Source organism: Salvelinus namaycush, chromosome 2 (genome assembly GCF_016432855.1).
Source record: "Salvelinus namaycush isolate Seneca chromosome 2, SaNama_1.0, whole genome shotgun sequence".
Taxonomy (NCBI): Eukaryota; Metazoa; Chordata; class Actinopteri; order Salmoniformes; family Salmonidae; genus Salvelinus; species Salvelinus namaycush.
The window spans coordinates 71,860,506-71,878,048 of record NC_052308.1 but is presented as its reverse complement, the minus strand read 5'-3'; the positions used below and the strand labels follow the sequence as shown (position 1 = coordinate 71,878,048).

The following is a 17,543-nucleotide window of genomic DNA, read 5'->3' as shown; positions in this document are numbered from 1 at the left end:
GGGTAACTCCCAAACAGAAGATGTAAGGGGGGACTGAGTCTTTAGCTCAGGGATGGGTAACTCCCAAACAGAAGATGTAAGGAGGGACTGAGTCTTTAGCTCAGGGATGGGTAACTCCCAAACAGAAGATGTAAGGAGGGACTGAGTCTTTAGCTCAGGGATGGGTAACTCCCAAACAGAAGATGTAAGGAGGGACTGAGTCTTTATCTCAGGGATGGGTAACTCCCAAACAGAAGATGTAAAGAGGGACTGAGTCTTTAGCTCAGGGATGGGTAACTCCCAAACAGAAGATGTAAGGGGGGACTGAGTCTTTAGCTCAGGGATGGGTGACTCCCAAACAGAAGATGTAAGGGGGGACTGAGTCTTTATCTCAGGGATGGGTGACTCCCAAACAGAAGATGTAAGGGGGGACTGAGTCTTTAGCTCAGGGATGGGTGACTCCCAAACAGAAGATGTAAGGAGGGACTGAGTCTTTATCTCAGGGATGGGTAACTCCCAAACAGAAGATGTAAGGGGGGACTGAGTCTTTATCTCAGGGATGGGTGACTCCCAAACAGAAGATGTAAGGGGGGACTGAGTCTTTATCTCAGGGATGGGTGACTCCCAAACAGAAGATGTAAGGGGGGACTGAGTCTTTAGCTCAGGGATGGGTAACTCCCAAACAGAAGATGTAAGGAGGGACTGAGTCTTTAGCTCAGGGATGGGTAACTCCCAAACAGAAGATGTAAGGAGGGACTGAGTCTTTATCTCAGGGATGGGTAACTCCCAAACAGAAGATGTAAAGAGGGACTGAGTCTTTAGCTCAGGGATGGGTAACTCCCAAACAGAAGATGTAAGGGGGGACTGAGTCTTTAGCTCAGGGATGGGTGACTCCCAAACAGAAGATGTAAGGGGGGACTGAGTCTTTATCTCAGGGATGGGTGACTCCCAAACAGAAGATGTAAGGGGGGACTGAGTCTTTAGCTCAGGGATGGGTGACTCCCAAACAGAAGATGTAAGGAGGGACTGAGTCTTTATCTCAGGGATGGGTAACTCCCAAACAGAAGATGTAAGGGGGGACTGAGTCTTTATCTCAGGGATGGGTGACTCCCAAACAGAAGATGTAAGGGGGGACTGAGTCTTTATCTCAGGGATGGGTGACTCCCAAACAGAAGATGTAAGGGGGGACTGAGTCTTTAGCTCAGGGATGGGTAACTCCCAAACAGAAGATGTAAGGGGGGACTGAGTCTTTATCTCAGGGATGGGTAACTCCAGTCCTCTGGGGCCTGATTAGTGTCACACTTTTCCTCCAGCCCGTTACTACACCTGACTCCACCAATCAACCAATCCTGATCTTCAGGTTGGAATGCAATTATATAAACACAACATGACACAATTTCAAAGATTTTCCTGGGTTACAGTTCATAGAAGGAAATCAGTCAATTGAAAGAAAGAAATTTGGCCCTAATTGATGGATTTCACATGACTAGGCAATGGGTGGGTATAGGCCCACACTTGGGATCCAGGCCAAGCAAAACAGAATGAGTTTCGACCCACAAAAGGGCTTTATTACTGACAGAAATACTTCTCAGCATCACCCCTCCCCCTCAGACGATCCCACAGGTGAAGAAACCGGATATGGATGTCCTGGGCTGGCATGGTTACACGTGGTCTGCGGTTGTGAGGCCAGTTGGACGTACTGCCAAATTCTATAAAATTATGTTGGATGTGGCTTATGGTAGAGAAATTAACATTCAATTATCTGGCAACAGCTTTGGTGGACATTCCTGCAGTCAGCATGTCAATTGCACTCTCCATCAACTTGAGACATCTGTGGCATTGTGTTTATATTTTTGAGCGGCCTTTTATTGTCCCCAGCACAAGGTGCACCTGTGTAACAATCATGCCGTTTAATCAGCTTCTTGATATTCCTTAACTGTCAGGTAGATTAGCAAATGAGAAATGCTCACTAACAGGGATGTAAACAAATTTGTGCACAAAATGTGAAATAATTTTTTGTGCGTATGGAAAATTGCTGGGATCTTTTATTTCAGCTGATGAAACATGGGACCAACACTCTACATGATGTGTCTGCAAGGAGACTGTCAGTGTCCCAAATGGCACCCTATATAGCATACTACTGTTGACCAGAGCCACACGGGACCTTAATCAAATGAGTAGACTGGGGAATATGGAGCCATTTGGGATATCCTAGGAGGTTGCACGACGTCTCTCACAGTTCCCCATAAACACTTGTTAAACAGCTAAAACATTACACCCTAAACAACAGGGGCCATATTCAGTAAGGTGACATGACTCCTGTTTTAACATGACAGAGAAATGCTGCACTATTATTATATATCTGCAGCGATGCACCCTACAGAACAGAACCCCTGGCTAGTCTACAGACCCCACCCTACAGAACCCCTGGCTAGTCTACAGACCCCACCCTACAGAACAGAACCCCTGGCTAGTCTACAGACCCCACCCTACAGAACCCCTGGCTAGTCTACAGACCCCACCCTACAGAACAGAACCCCTGGCTAGTCTACAGACCCCACCCTACAGAACCCCTGGCTAGTCTACAGACCCCACCCTACAGAACCCCTGGCTAGTCTACAGACCCAACCCTACAGAACCCCTGGCTAGTCTACAGACCCCACCCTACAGAACCCCTGGCTAGGCTACAGACCCCACCCTACAGAACCCCTGGCTAGTCTACAGACCCCACCCTACAGAACCCCTGGCTAGTCTACAGACCCCACCCTACAGAACCCCTGGCTAGTCTACAGACCCCACCCTACAGAACAGAACCCCTGGCTAGTCTACAGACCCCACCCTACAGAACAGAACCCCTGGCTAGTCTACAGACCCCACCCTACAGAACCCCTGGCTAGGCTACAGACCCCACCCTACAGAACCCCTGGCTAGTCTACAGACCCCACCCTACAGAACCCCTGGCTAGTCTACAGACCCCACCCTACAGAACCCCTGGCTAGTCTACAGACCCCACCCTACAGAACCCCTGGCTAGTCTACAGACCCCACCCTACAGAACCCCTGGCTGGTCTACAGACCCAACCCTACAGAACCCCTGGCTAGGCTACAGACCCCACCCTACAGAACCCCTGGCTAGTCTACAGACCCCACCCTACAGAACCCCTGGCTAATCTACAGACCCAACCCTACAGAACCCCTGGCTCGGCTACAGACCCCACCCTACAGAACCCCTGGCTAGTCTACAGACCCCACCCTACAGAACCCCTGGCTGGTCTACAGACCCAACCCTACAGAACCCCTGGCTAGTCTACAGACCCCACCCTACAGAACCCCTGGCTAGTCTACAGACCCCACCCTACAGAACCCCGGCTAGTCTACAGACCCCACCCTACAGAACCCCTGACTAGTCTACAGACCCCACCCTACAGAACAGAACCCCTGGCTAGTCTACAGACCCCACCCTACAGAACCCCTGGCTAGTCTACAGACCCCACCCTACAGAACCCTGGCTAGTCTACAGTGCCAAAAAGACCCCACCCTACAGAGACAATCTCCTGTTCCGATTGGCTAAAACCTGGACAAACTCCACCCTACAGAGACAATCTTCTGTCCCGATTGGCTAAAACCTGGATCACCCTCTCTCCCTCGCAGCTGCCGGTTTGGTTAGACACTCAGACTGTTTGCTTTGATTGGTCGGTTGAAAAAGGTAACCTTGGGTGAAAGGTTAGGATTCAAGAATTTATTGATCGGGACGTTGGGTCAAAAGCGACGGGCTGGGGAAGAGGGAAGTGATTGGTAAAACTTCACAGAAGCTCAAAGTCATTTCTGTCCTGCAGGAGGCTCTGTGTGTGTGTGTGTGTATAATACAACTGTGTGTGTACGTTTCTAAACCCCTATAGCCACAGTAAGTACATAAGATCCTTCTAAATGTTTCTATGTGGGCTGTGGATACATTAAACATAATGGTTACAAGCACACACCTTTCAGTCTGCCTCAGAATGGTGTTGAGACAAAAGGATATGTTTAGGCAACATTACTTAAACCTATCAACGGTTGCAATCCAGACGGAATAAGTAGGACTTCAGAAATCCTCCAACCAGAATTTCTGGAAAACCTGGACATTTGACAACCCTAAACCTTTCAGCGTCTAGTTGATTCTGGACTGGGCCTGAGAGATCAGGACCCAGAGAACGGAGGGATGAAGGGAGGAGAGGGACGTCCAAATTATCAGTCCAGTTTGGTTTCCTTCCAGCTGTTGGAGGTCCAGAGAAGGGGAGGAAGGAGGGGAGAGGAGGGGAGCTACGGACGGTTGGTAGGTCTTAGCTCCCGTAGTGCATAGTGTTGCTAGGCATCGCCATGGGAGACGACATGGAGATGGAAGGCCCGCCCATGGTGAACTGGCTGTTGTTGATTGGGTATTGAGGACTGTTGCCGGGCCCCGATTGGCCAGTTGCCACTCCTGAGGAAGAGAGAAACAGGAAGTGAATTGGGGTCTTCAAAGAGCAGCTAGGGGCAGTTTCCCAGACCCAGATTAAGCCTAGTCCTGGACTAAGAAACATTTTATATCTAAAATAAAACAAACATTAAAACAATGTCAGACCATACACGAACTGAACTGTGGACACGACTATGACATTAGCAACAGTAAACAGCTGTAGCTCTGTAACTATGGCGACACACTCACTCACCCTGGCCCACGCCTGTACTCATGATAGACCCAACTCTAGAAGATGTATGGTTCACTACCCCTGTGTTCACTGCCCACACACACACACAGAGGAGATAATTCACAAATTGGCAAATTTTATTTGGAGCAACAAAACACAGCAAAACTAGAATACAAAAAGGTCAGTTACACATATAGCTGGAGTTCAACATATAGACACACAACTGCCATTACACACAGCACAGTTAGGGTTGCAACATTCCAGGAACTTTCCCAACCTTTACAGAAATCCTGGTAGGACGATCAACGGATTTCCTGGAATAATCTAACTGGGATTTCTGGAAAACTTGGGGGACAGTATTTTGTAACCCTCTACAGCAGAGGTATTCACATGTAACACTGTAAAGTCTAGACTAGTGCTGGTTTTCTACCTGATGACTCATTACCCCCACCTGGACCCCCACCTGGATCCCCACCTGGTCTCCCAGGTGGAAATCACTCCCTGATTAGAAGGGATGCATTTTTAAAAAGCAGTGAAACTGGTTTAGAGATCCAGATGTGAATTAAAGGGCTATACAGTAAGGAGGGTAGGGATTGGTCAGTCACACACACACAGCGTACCAAGAGGGATGAGATTGTTGTGGGACACGGTGGAGCCACCGCCACCAATGACTGTACTCAGGTCATACACCGCAGGCATCCCTCCTGATAGACAGAGAGACAAATTAACAACAGGAAATAAACTATTCTGTATTCACCCGTCTGTGTGGTGTGTGTAGTACCTGATTCATGCCGTGTGTGTGTGTGTGTGTGTGGTGTGTGTAGTACCTGATTCATGCCGTGTGTGTGTGTGTGTGTGTGGTGTGTGTAGTACCTGATTCATGCCGTGTGTGTGTGTGTGGTGTGTGTAGTACCTGATTCATGCCGTGTGTGTGTGTGTGTGTGTGGTGTGTGTAGTACCTGATTCATGCCGTGTGTGTGTGTGTGTGTGTGGTGTGTGTAGTACCTGATTCATGCCGTGTGTGTGTGTGTGTGTGTGGTGTGTGTAGTACCTGATTCATGCCGTGTGTGTGTGTGTGTGTGTGGTGTGTGTAGTACCTGATTCATGCCGTGTGTGTGTGTGTGTGTGTGGTGTGTGTAGTACCTGATTCATGCCGTGTGTGTGTGTGTGTGTGTGGTGTGTGTAGTACCTGATTCATGCCGTGTGTGTGTGTGTGTGTGTGGTGTGTGTAGTACCTGATTCATGCCGTGTGTGTGTGTGTGTGTGTGGTGTGTGTAGTACCTGATTCATGCCGTGTGTGTGTGTGTGTGTGTGGTGTGTGTAGTACCTGATTCATGCAGTGTGTGTGTGTGTGTGTGTACGTACCCTGGTTCATGTTGTAGACTCCTCCATTGCTCCACATGTTCTCTGAGGGGGAGGAGTAGTGAGAGCCTGGGGGCGGGGCTGACGTGCTGCCTGTGTACCTGCGGAACACACAATCAACCAATCAGATGGAGGCGAGCTCAGGGACAGTCAGTCATATACAAAGGACTTTAACATGTCTAGCAGGGAAAGAGGAGGGTTTAGACCACGATGAAGAGGAGGAGGATAGCAGATAAATAACAGCTTTAGGAACAACAGAAGGATAGAAAGTGAAAGAGAGGGAGTGAGAGAGGGAGTGAGAGAGAGGGAGTGAGTAGAATTGTAAAAGGAAAGAGATGGAGAAAACAAGGAAATGGTAGAATGTCCATGCTGACCTGACCTGAAGAAATGACAGAGAGAGAGTGAGAAGAGAGGTAGAGAGAGGAAAGAGAAGGAACAGAGAGAGAGAGAGTGAGAAGAGAGGTAGAGAGAGGAAAGAGAAGGAGTGTGAGAAGAGAGGTAGAGAGAGGAAAGAGAAGGAACAGAGAGAGAGAGTGTGAGAAGAGAGGTAGAGAGAGGAAAGAGAAGGAACAGAGAGAGAGAGTGTGAGAAGAGAGGTAGAGAGAGGAAAGAGAAGGAACAGAGAGAGAGAGTGTGAGAAGAGAGGTAGAGAGAGGAAAGAGAAGGAACAGAGAGAGAGAGAGTGAGAAGAGAGGTAGAGAGAGGAAAGAAGGAACAGAGAGAGAGTGAGAGTGAGAAGAGAGGTAGAGAGAGGAAAGAGAAGGAACAGAGAGAGAGAGAGAGTGAGAAGAGAGGTAGAGAGAGGAAAGAGAAGGAACAGAGAGAGAGAGAGAGTGAGAAGAGAGGTAGAGAGAGAGTGAGAAGAGAGGTAGAGAGAGGAAAGAGAAGGAACAGAGAGAGAGAGTGAGAAGAGAGGTAGAGAGGAAAGAGAAGGAACAGAGAGAGAGTGAGAGTGAGAAGAGAGGTAGAGAGAGGAAAGAGAAGGAACAGAGAGAGAGAGAGTGAGAAGAGAGGTAGAGAGAGGAAAGAGAAGGAACAGAGAGAGAGAGAGTGAGAAGAGAGGTAGAGAGAGGAAAGAGAAGGAACAGAGAGAGAGAGTGAGAAGAGAGGTAGAGAAGGAACAGAGAGAGAGAGAGTGAGAAGAGAGGTAGAGAGAGGAAAGAGAAGGAACAGAGAGAGAGAGAGTGAGAAGAGAGGTAGAGAGAGGAAAGAGAAGGAACAGAGAGAGAGAGAGTGAGAAGAGAGGTAGAGAGAGGAAAGAGAAGGAACAGAGAGAGAGAGAGAGAGAGAAGAGAGGGAGAGAAGGAACAGAGAGAGAGAGAGTGAGAAGAGAGGTAGAGAGAGGAAAGAGAAGGAACAGAGAGAGAGAGTGAGAAGAGGGAGAGAGAGGAAAGAGAAGGAACAGAGAGAGAGAGAGTGAGAAGAGAGGTAGAGAGAGGAAAGAGAAGGAACAGAGAGAGAGAGAGTGAGAAGAGAGGTAGAGAGAGGAAAGAAGGAACAGAGAGAGAGAGAGTGAGAAGAGAGGTAGAGAGAGGAAAGAGAAGGAACAGAGAGAGAGAGAGTGAGAAGAGAGGTAGAGAGAGGAAAGAGAAGGAACAGAGAGAGAGAGAGTGAGAAGAGAGGTAGAGAAGGAACAGAGAGAGAGAGTGAGAAGAGAGGTAGAGAGAGGAAAGAGAAGGAACAGAGAGAGAGAGAGAGTGAGAAGAGAGGTAGAGAGAGGAAAGAGAAGGAACAGAGAGAGAGAGAGTGAGAAGAGAGGTAGAGAGAGGAAAGAGAAGGGACAGAGAGAGAGAGAGTGAGAAGAGAGGTAGAGAGAGGAAAGAGAAGGAACAGAGAGAGAGAGAGTGAGAAGAGAGGTAGAGAGAGGAAAGAGAAGGAACAGAGAGAGAGAGAGTGAGAAGAGAGGTAGAGAGAGGAAAGAGAAGGAACAGAGAGAGAGAGAGTGAGAAGAGAGGTAGAGAGAGGAAAGAGAAGGAACAGAGAGAGAGAGAGTGAGAAGAGAGGTAGAGAGAGGAAAGAGAAGGAACAGAGAGAGAGAGAGTGAGAAGAGAGGTAGAGAGAGGAAAGAGAAGGAACAGAGAGAGAGAGTGTGAGAAGAGAGGTAGAGAGAGGAAAGAGAAGGAACAGAGAGAGAGAGTGTGAGAAGAGAGGTAGAGAGAGGAAAGAGAAGGAACAGAGAGAGAGAGAGTGAGAAGAGAGGTAGAGAGTACTTCTGACCTGAAGAAGGGGTTTTTGAGATCCAGCAGGTTGCTGGACTTGCTTCCTGTCTGGTCCACCTGGGCCACCATACTGATGTCATAGCTCTGTCTGGGAGCACAGGTCAGATGAATCCTTTAAGGGGGAACCTTGACAGGTGTGTGTGTTCAGTGCGGTAGTTACCTGTTTAGGTGTGTAAGTGGGTGTGCATGGTAGTTACCTGTTTAGGTGTGTAGGTGGTAAAGTTACCCGTGTGTGTGTGTGTCTCACCTCTTGTTGGCAATGAGCGTTGCAGTGCCAGACAGGGTGTCTCCTGCCTTGGTGAAGAGAGGGGACTGGAGCAGACAGCGGACCTGGTACCAGTGGGTCAGAGGCTCCGTAGGGGAGGTGGAGAGCCACACTGTTACCCTGCACACACAGTTAGATAAACATACACACAGTTAGACACACACACACACACACACACAGCTAGATGGACACACAGTTTGATAAACACACACTTACCTTGGACACACAGCTAGATGGACACACGCACACAGTTAGATGGACGGACACACACACACACACACACACAGTTAGATGGACAGACACAGTTAGATGGACAGACACAGTTAGATGGACAGACACACACAGTTAGATGGACAGACACACAGACAGTTAGATGGACAGACACACAGATGACCACACACACAGACGATTAAGGACAGCAGGTCAATCAAGACGGACAGAGTTTACATAACAACACACAGTTAGATGGACAGAGTTTACACAACAACACACAGGGGACTCACGCTGAGCCGATGAAAGCCACGTCGAACCAGAAGGCCAGACCATGGACCAGACCTGATGTCATCATGTGGAACTTAAAGGGAATCTCCATCCTGAAAGAGAGAGGAGAGAGAGGAGAGAGATGGAATAGTTTAAGGATGAGTAAACTCTCAGCAGTAACCTCAGTCACCACAATCAGACTAAACAACATCAGGCCCTGGATTCATAACCAGTCTCAGAATGCTGATCTAGGATCAGGCCCCCCTGTCCATTCATTATCATCTAAAAATAGTTCAATTGATCCTGGATCCGCACTCCTACTCCAAGTCTCTAAATACAGGCCCCAGAAGGAGAGCTCTCTAAATACAGGCCCCAGGAGGAGAGCTCTCTAAATACAGGCCCCAGGAGGAGAGCTCTCTAAATACAGGCCCCAGAAGGAGAGCTCTCTAAATACAGGCCCCAGGAGGAGAGCTCTCTAAATACAGGCCCCAGAAGGAGAGCTCTCTAAATACAGGCCCCAGAAGGAGAGCTCTCTAAATACAGGCCCCAGAAGGAGAGCTCTCTAAATACAGGCCCCAGAAGGAGAGCTCTCTAAATACAGGCCCCAGAAGGAGAGCTCTCTAAATACAGGCCCCAGAAGGAGAGCTCTCTAAATACAGGCCCCAGAAGGAGAGAGGAGGCGATGGACTCACCTGTGCAGATCCCCCTCTTTTGCGTCCAGGAAGTTGACGGTGTATTTGACAGACTTGGACATGAGGATACGGATATCAAAGGTGTCCTGAGAGAGAGAGAGATCATTACATTTCTGTATTGGATAGATAGAGATAGACAGTTGAAGTCGGAAGTTTACATACACTTAGGTTGGAGTCATTAAAACTAGTTATTCAACCACTCCACAAAATTCTTGTTAACAAACTATAGTTTTGGCAAGTCGGTTAGGACATATACTTTGTGCATGACACAAGTCATTTTTCCAACAATTGTTTACAGACAGATTATTTAACTTATAATTCACAGTATCACAATTTCAGTGGGTCAGAAGTTTACTACACTAAGTTGACTGTGCCTTTAAACAGCTTGGAAAATTCCAGAAAATTATGTCATGGCTTTAGAAGCTTCTGATATGCTAATTGACATCATTTGAGTCAATTGGAGGTGTACCTGTGGATGTATTTCAAGGTCTACCTTCAAACTCAGTGCCTCTTTGCTTGACATCATTGGAAAATCAAAAGAAATCAGCCAAGACCTCAGAGAAAAAAATTGTAGACCTCCACATGTCTGGTTCATCCTTGGGAGCAATTTCCAAACGCCTGAAGGTACCACATTAATCTGTACAAATAATAGTACGCAAGTATAAACACCATGGGACCACGCAGCCGTCATTCCGCTCAGGAAGGAGACACGTTCTGTCTCCTAGACATGAACGTACTTTGGTGCGAAAAGTGCAAATCAATCCCAGAACAACAGCAAAGGACCTTGTGAAGATGCTGGAGGAAACAGGTACAAAAGTATCAATATCCACAGTAAAACAAGTCCTATATTGACATAACCTGAAAGGCCGCTCAGCAAGGAAGAAGCCACTGCTCCAAAACCGCCATAAAAAAGCCAGACTACGGTTTGCAACTGCACATGGGGACGAAGATGTTACTTTTTAGAAAAATGTCCACTGGTCTGACGAAACAAAAATATAACTGTTTGGCCATAATGACCATCGTTATGTTTGGAGGAAAAAGGGGGAGGCTTGCAAGCCGAAAAACACCATCCCAACCGTGAAGCACGGGGGTGGCAGCATCATGTTGTGGGGGTGCTTTGCTGCAGGAGGGACTGGTGCACTTCACAAAATAGATGGCATCATGAGGATGGAAAATTATGTGGATATTTTGAAGCAACATCTCAAGACATCAGTCAGGAAGTTAAAGCTTGGTCGCAAATGGGTCTTCCAAATGGACAATGACCCCAAGCATACTTCCAAAGTTGTGGCAAAATGGCATATGGACAACAAAGTCAAGGTATTGGAGTGGCCACCACAAAGACCTGATCCTATAGAACATGTGTGGGCAGAACTGAAAAAGCGTGTGCGAGCAAGTAGACCTACAAACCTGACTGAGTTACACCAGCTCTGTCAGGAGGAATGGGCCAAAATTCACCCAACTTATTGTGGGACGCTTGTGGAAGGCTACCCGAAACGTTTGACCCAAGTTAAACAATTTAAAGGCAATGCTACCAAATACTAATTGAGTGTATGTAAACTTCTGACCCACTGGGAATGTGATGAAAGAAATAAAAGCTGAAATAAATTATTCTCTACTATTATTCTGACATTTCACCATCTTAAAATAAAGTGGTGATCCTAACTGACCTAAGACAGGGAATTTTTCTAGGATTAAATGTCAGGAATTGTGAAAAACTGAGTTTAAAGGTGTATGTAAACTTCCGACTTCAACTGTATGTATATATATTTAAATTTTGTATTATAGCCACTATTCTTATTGTTGTTTTGATAATTGTTCTGAGTAACTTGGCTTCAGCAACATTCACCTTGTCAATCATGCCAATAAAGCAGAGAGCGAGAGAGATGGAGAGAGAGAGCGAGCGAGAGAGCGAGCGAGAGAGCGAGCGAGAGAGCGAGCGAGAGAGCGAGCGAGAGAGCGAGCGAGAGAGCGAGCGAGAGAGAGCGAGAGAGAGCGAGAGAGAGCGAGAGAGAGCGAGAGAGACTCACCACAATGGGTTGTCTGAAATACTCGTCTACTGCAGCTTCTCTCAGTGATGACAGATCAACACCATGGAAAGATGGCTGATACCTGACAGACAGACAGAGAGAGAGAGACCGTGGGAAGTGACTTTAGTTATTTGACTTTGTTACAATTATACAAAAATATTTAATTGTCACTAAGGCCTGGTGAATTCGCTCTCCCCCCCAACACTTTCCAGGTAAAAATGAAGCTTTAATAATATAGTAAATAAAGTTAAAGGTTATTCACCAGAAGTTGCATAATTAAGAGTGAGACTGTAGCTTGTTAAATAAAGTTAAAGGTTATTCACCAGAAGTTGCATAATTAAGAGTGAGACTGTAGCTTGTTAAATGAAGTTAAAGGTTATTCACCAGAAGTTGCATAATGAAGAGTGAGACTGTAGCTTGTTAAATGAAGTGAAAGGTGACTCACCAGAAGTTGCATAATGAAGAGTGAGACTAGCTTGTTAAATGAAGTGAAAGGTTAAAGGTTACTCACCAGAAGTTGGCCTTGGTGAACTGTTCCATGTATAACTGTTCGTCTGTGAAGGGAGCCAGGTGGACGTCACCTAAAGTGGGGAACATGTTACCTAGGAGAGGAGAGAGGGTTAGGGCTGTCACCTAGGAGAGGAGAGAGGGTTAGGGCTGTCACCTAGGAGAGGAGAGAGGGTTAGGGCTGTTACCTAGGAGAGGAGAGAGGGTTAGGGCTGTTACCTAGGAGAGGAGAGAGGGTTAGGGCTGTTACCTAGGAGAGGAGAGAGGGTTAGGGCTGTTACCTAGGAGAGGAGAGAGGGTTAGGGCTGTTACCTAGGAGAGGAGAGAGGGTTAGGGCTGTTACCTAGGAGAGGAGAGAGGGTTAGGGCTGTTACCTAGGAGAGGAGAGAGGGTTAGGGCTGTCGGCAACACCTGTATACGCCTTCTACGAATTCCATTTCCTCATCCCCCTCCATCTTTCCATCCATCTTACCGTTGGGCTGTATCCCTCTCTCATCCATCACTTCCTCTATCCCTCTCTCATCCATCACTTCCTCTATCCCTCTCTCATCCATCACTTCCTCTATCCCTCCCTCTCATCCATCACCTCCTCTATCCCTCCCTCTCATCCATCACCTCCTCTATCCCTCCCTCTCTCTCTCATCCATCACCTCCTCTATCCCTCCCTCTCTCTCTCTCATCCATCACCTCCTCTATCCCTCCCTATCTCTCTCATCCATCACCTCCTCTATCCATCACTTCCTCTATCCCTCTCTCATCCATCACTTCCTCTATCCCTCTCTCATCCATCACCTCCTCTATCCCTCCCTCTCTCATCCATCACCTCCTCTATCCCTCCCTCTCTCATCCATCACCTCCTCTATCCCTCCCTCTCATCCATCACCTCCTCTATCCCTCCCTCTCATCCATCACTTCCTCTATCCCTCCCTCTCATCCATCACTTCCTCTATCCCTCTCTCATCCATCACTTCCTCTATCCCTCCCTCATCTATCACCTCCTCTATCCCTCCCTCTCATCTATCACCTCCTCTATCCCTCCCTCTCTCTCTCATCCATCACCTCCTCTATCCCTCCCTCTCTCTCTCATCCATCACCTCCTCTATCCCTCCCTCTCTCTCATCCATCACCTCCTCTATCCCTCCCTCTCTCTCATCCATCACCTCCTCTATCCCTCCCTCTCTCTCTCATCCATCACCTCCTCTATCCCTCCCTCTCTCTCTCATCCATCACCTCCTCTATCCCTCCCTCTCTCTCTCATCCATCACTTCCTCTATCCCTCCCTCTCATCCATCACCTCCTCTATCCCTCCCTCTCATCCATCACTTCCTCTATCCCTCTCTCATCCATCACTTCCTCTATCCCTCCCTCCTCTATCCCTCCCTCTCATCTATCACCTCCTCTATCCCTCCCTCTCTCTCTCATCCATCACCTCCTCTATCCCTCCCTCTCTCTCTCATCCATCACCTCCTCTATCCCTCCCTCTCTCTCATCCATCACCTCCTCTATCCCTCCCTCTCTCTCTCATCCATCACCTCCTCTATCCCTCCCTCTCTCTCTCATCCATCACCTCCTCTATCCCTCCCTCTCTCTCTCATCCATCACTTCCTCTATCCCTCCCTCTCATCCATCACCTCCTCTATCCCTCCCTCTCATCCATCCCTCCCTCTCATCCATCACCTCCTCTATCCCTCCCTCTCATCCATCACCTCCTCTATCCCTCTCTCATCCATCACCTCCTCTATCCCTCCCTCTCATCCATCACCTCCTCTATCCCTCCCTCTCATCCATCACTTCCTCTATGCCTCCGACCCTCCCTCATCAATCACCCCCTCTCTCATCCATCACTTCCTCTATCCCTCCCTCCCATCCATCACTTCCTCTATCCCTCCCTCTCATCCATCCATCACCTCCTCTATCCCTCCCTCTCATCCATCACCTCCTCTATCCCTCCCTCTCATCCATCACCTCCTCTATCCCTCCCTCTCATCCATCACCTCCTCTATCCCTCCCTCTCATCCATCACCTCCTCTATCCCTCCCTCTCATCCATCACCTCCTCTATCCCTCCCTCTCATCCATCACCTCCTCTATCCCTCCCTCTCATCCATCACTTCCTCTATGCCTCCGACCCTCCCTCATCCATCACTTCCTCTATCCCTCCCTCCCATCCATCACTTCCTCTATCACCTCCTCTATCCCTCCCTCTCATCCATCCATCACCTCCTCTATCCCTCCCTCTCATCCATCACCTCCTCTATCCCTCCCTCTCATCCATCACCTCCTCTATCCCTCCCTCTCATCCATCACCTCCTCTATCCCTCCCTCTCATCCATCACCTCCTCTATCCCTCCCTCTCATCCATCACTTCCTCTATGCCTCCGACCCTCCCTCATCAATCACCCCCTCCCTCACTCCCTCATCAATCACCCCTCCCTCCCTCCCTCATCAATCACCCCCTCCCTCCCTCCCTCATCAATCACCCCCTCCCTCCCTCCCTCATCAATCACCCCCTCCCTCCCTCCCTCATCAATCACCCCCTCCCTCCCTCCCTCATCAATCACCCCATCCCTCCCTCCCTCCCTAATCACCTCCTCCCTCTCTCAGCTTTAACAACTTCTTGGCATGTAGGAAGCTCCCTAGCATTCCCTAATTCCCCTCTCCTTCCATCCCTCCCATCTCTCCCTCCCTCCTCACCGTTGGGCTTGAGGAACTTCTTGGCGTGTAGGTAACTCTCCAGCATTCTCTCGTTGAAGAGCATGTATCCCATGGGTTCAGAGATGATGATGTCCACCTGCTCTGGTAGAGAGATCTCCTCCACCTTCCCAGCTATCACCACCACACGATCCCCCATTCCGTTGGAGTTTACCAGCACCTACACACACACACGGGGTTAGGGTGTGTGTGTGTGTGTGTGAGGTAGGGTGTGTGTGTGATAGTGCGCATGGTTGAGGAGGCCTCTCAGTGTAGTCTAATTAACAACAGCTTTATTACTAAGAATCACCATAATAAAAATACATCACAGCAAAAGAAACAAACCCACACTCGTACGGTCAGTGTGGTGGTCAGTGTGGTGGCAAGTGTTTGTGTGTGTTACCTCTGCGTGCTGGGCCATGGTGCTAGCCTCCACAGCGTAGACCTTCCTGGCTCCGGCCTGCGCCGCAAAGAACGACAGAATACCTGAACCACAGCCCACATCTAACACCACCTAGAGAGAGTGGGAGCGAGGAAGAGGGAGAGAGAGAGAGATCACATATCATTGGATTGGCAGCACGCATAAAATCAGTCACCGCGTGTCTGTGCCCGTGTGTGGTACCTTGTCCTTAAAGTCAGCATGGTTCTGAAGGATGGCACGTTGGTAGGTTCCGGTCCGAACATAGTCCTGCATCATGTTCTGCTGCTGAGAGAGATAGCCATAGAACTAGAGGGAGACGAGGGTCAAAATGGAGAAGGCAAAGGTCATTCAGAGGCCAATCAGTCAAAATTCAGCAGTTATCTCCAATGTCTTTTAGACTTGATAACGCTGTGTGTGTGTGTGTGTGTGTGTGTGTGTGTGTGTGTGTGTGTGTGCGCAGTGATAAAAAAATAATAATAGGTGGGTAAACTGATGGCCACAGTAGAAAAAGTAACGCTTCCTTTTCTTTCAATGCATTTTTCTGAAAAAGGTGTGTAAACTGTTGGGCCTAAAAAAAGGTGTGTAAACTGTTGGGCCTAAAAAAAAGGTGTGTAAACTGTTGGGCCTAAAAAAAAGTGTAAACTGTTTACTTGCGTTACCCCTCCACTCCACCGCCGTGTGAGAGTTGGATTAGATGGAACTGCAGGAAATGCCTTAGACTCACAGTAGTCCAGCGCAGGTGTGTGTGTGTGTGTGCCCACCTGAAAGTATTGCACAGCAGAGGACTCTTCCGTCCGGTCACTGAAGACGGAGTGTTCTGCATTGTGGCCCCGGCAACTCTTCAGAATGTTATAGAAGGAAGTAAACTCTACACACACACACCCACACACAGTTAGAAACAGATTGAACATCACCACCGATGAGGCAATCACTGCACAACGTTTGTAAACATCCACACAGCCTACCTGCAGGTGTGGAGAACTGTAGCAGGACACTGTTGCAGCCCAGTGTGATGATGAATGACTGTTTCCCCACACGACTGCATTCCGTTTCCCTGGACAACGAACACTTGAAGACTGAGGTCTCATCGCCTGTTGACAAACCATCAGACAGGTCAGATAAAGATACACAATATTTACAAAGTCGAATTAAACCAACTTTTCAAAGCACTGGTAGGGAGTTAAAATGGCACTATCCTGAAGCATCCGCTGAAGCAGGTAAACAGGTGCAAGAGCTTGGCAAGCACGCATGCTTCTATTCTCATCTTGTGCACATGCTTCAGGTGAGAGACATTTTTACACACTAGTACTTTGAAAAGTTTATTTAATTACACTTTTTTGTATTGTCTCATTCCTACATGTAATGGACCAACCGCACGGGTAAAGTAAGTTAAAATATATTTTTATTCAACATTCTGGCTTGCAGAGGTCGAGAGAGTTAACTTTCCTGATCACAACGATTAAATTATGCCCAACATCAAATTCAATGAAATTCAACGTCGGGTTTCCAGGCTAACTGACGGGCTAACGTTACTCTACAATGAAGATTTGTAGCTACAGGACAAAGCCACCAAGATGTATAGGCATAGCCAGCCTCAAACTTAGCATGCTAGTTACCTAGCTATCTCATAACGTTAATAAGATGCTATTTTATATGTAGTGTATCAATATTCTGGTAATAACCACCCAATTTATACAACAGCAACATTAGTTCACTTTGAAAAACACATTTTGGGTAAACTTGTGCTATCCCAATGCACCGGCCCATCACAGTGAAATGCTACCTGGCTAGCTAGCTAGGAAGATGCTAAAGTTAGTTAGCCGCTGCTTTACCGAATCCTATTCATTCTTCATAGCATCGTGAAGGGTTCTCGGGCTACCACAAGGCAGGAAGCGCTAGCTAACTAGCGGATAATCAATACGCCGGGAGCTGGTTATAGCAGCTACTTACTATTGGAGAGATTTAGGAGAGCCGTGTCTGGGGTGCTTTTGACCTCCAACCTCAGGGGCTGTTGCTCGGAGTGTCGCTGGATCTCTCCGTTCACGTCCCCGATGGACCGCAATCGCACACAGGGAAACACCGATACCGCCATCTTTGCTACTTGACTTTGCTTCGTCGGCTCAGACTTCACGATCAAGCAAACTGTTGCTATACTGCCACCCACAGTCAGTCGGAGCATAACAGAAGCTGCATCTTGTGAAATACCAAGGCTATCTGACCTTGTTTCTCAAACCT

At 48.0% G+C, this 17,543-nt stretch overlaps 1 protein-coding gene across 2 annotated transcripts; it reads right to left on the bottom strand.

Moving 5' to 3' along the window:
* Nucleotides 1-3,695: 3,695 nt before the first annotated feature.
* On the bottom strand, nt 3,696-17,509 carry LOC120017684 (histone-arginine methyltransferase CARM1-like). 2 transcript variants are annotated; one of them, XM_038960612.1, is made up of 16 exons: nt 17,259-17,509; nt 16,274-16,399; nt 16,070-16,176; nt 15,510-15,614; nt 15,291-15,401; nt 14,891-15,068; nt 12,202-12,292; nt 11,691-11,772; nt 9,664-9,749; nt 8,995-9,084; nt 8,474-8,611; nt 8,225-8,314; nt 6,011-6,108; nt 5,266-5,349; nt 4,667-4,735; nt 3,696-4,437 (listed from the first exon to the last, which is right to left on the bottom strand). In XM_038960612.1, exons 1-16 carry the CDS (start codon nt 17,485-17,487, stop codon nt 4,298-4,300), a joined length of 1,824 nt encoding a protein of 607 aa, XP_038816540.1. In that variant the 5' UTR covers nt 17,488-17,509; the 3' UTR covers nt 3,696-4,297. The 2 variants fall into 2 exon arrangements, with proteins under 2 accessions (XP_038816540.1, XP_038816549.1); XM_038960621.1 differs by lacking the exon at nt 4,667-4,735.
* Nucleotides 17,510-17,543: the final 34 nt, after the last annotated feature.

Coding starts and splice junctions, on each gene's coding strand:
- LOC120017684 (XM_038960612.1), bottom strand. CDS start 17,487: ATGCTCCGACTGACTGTGGGTGGCAGTATAGCAACAGTTTGCTTGATC. Junction 5,350..6,010: donor AGTCTACAACATGAACCAGG/GTACGTACACAC, acceptor TCTGTCTATCAG/GAGGGATGCCTGCGGTGTAT. Junction 4,736..5,265: donor CAACAATCTCATCCCTCTTG/GTACGCTGTGTG, acceptor GTGTGTGGGCAG/TGAACACAGGGGTAGTGAAC.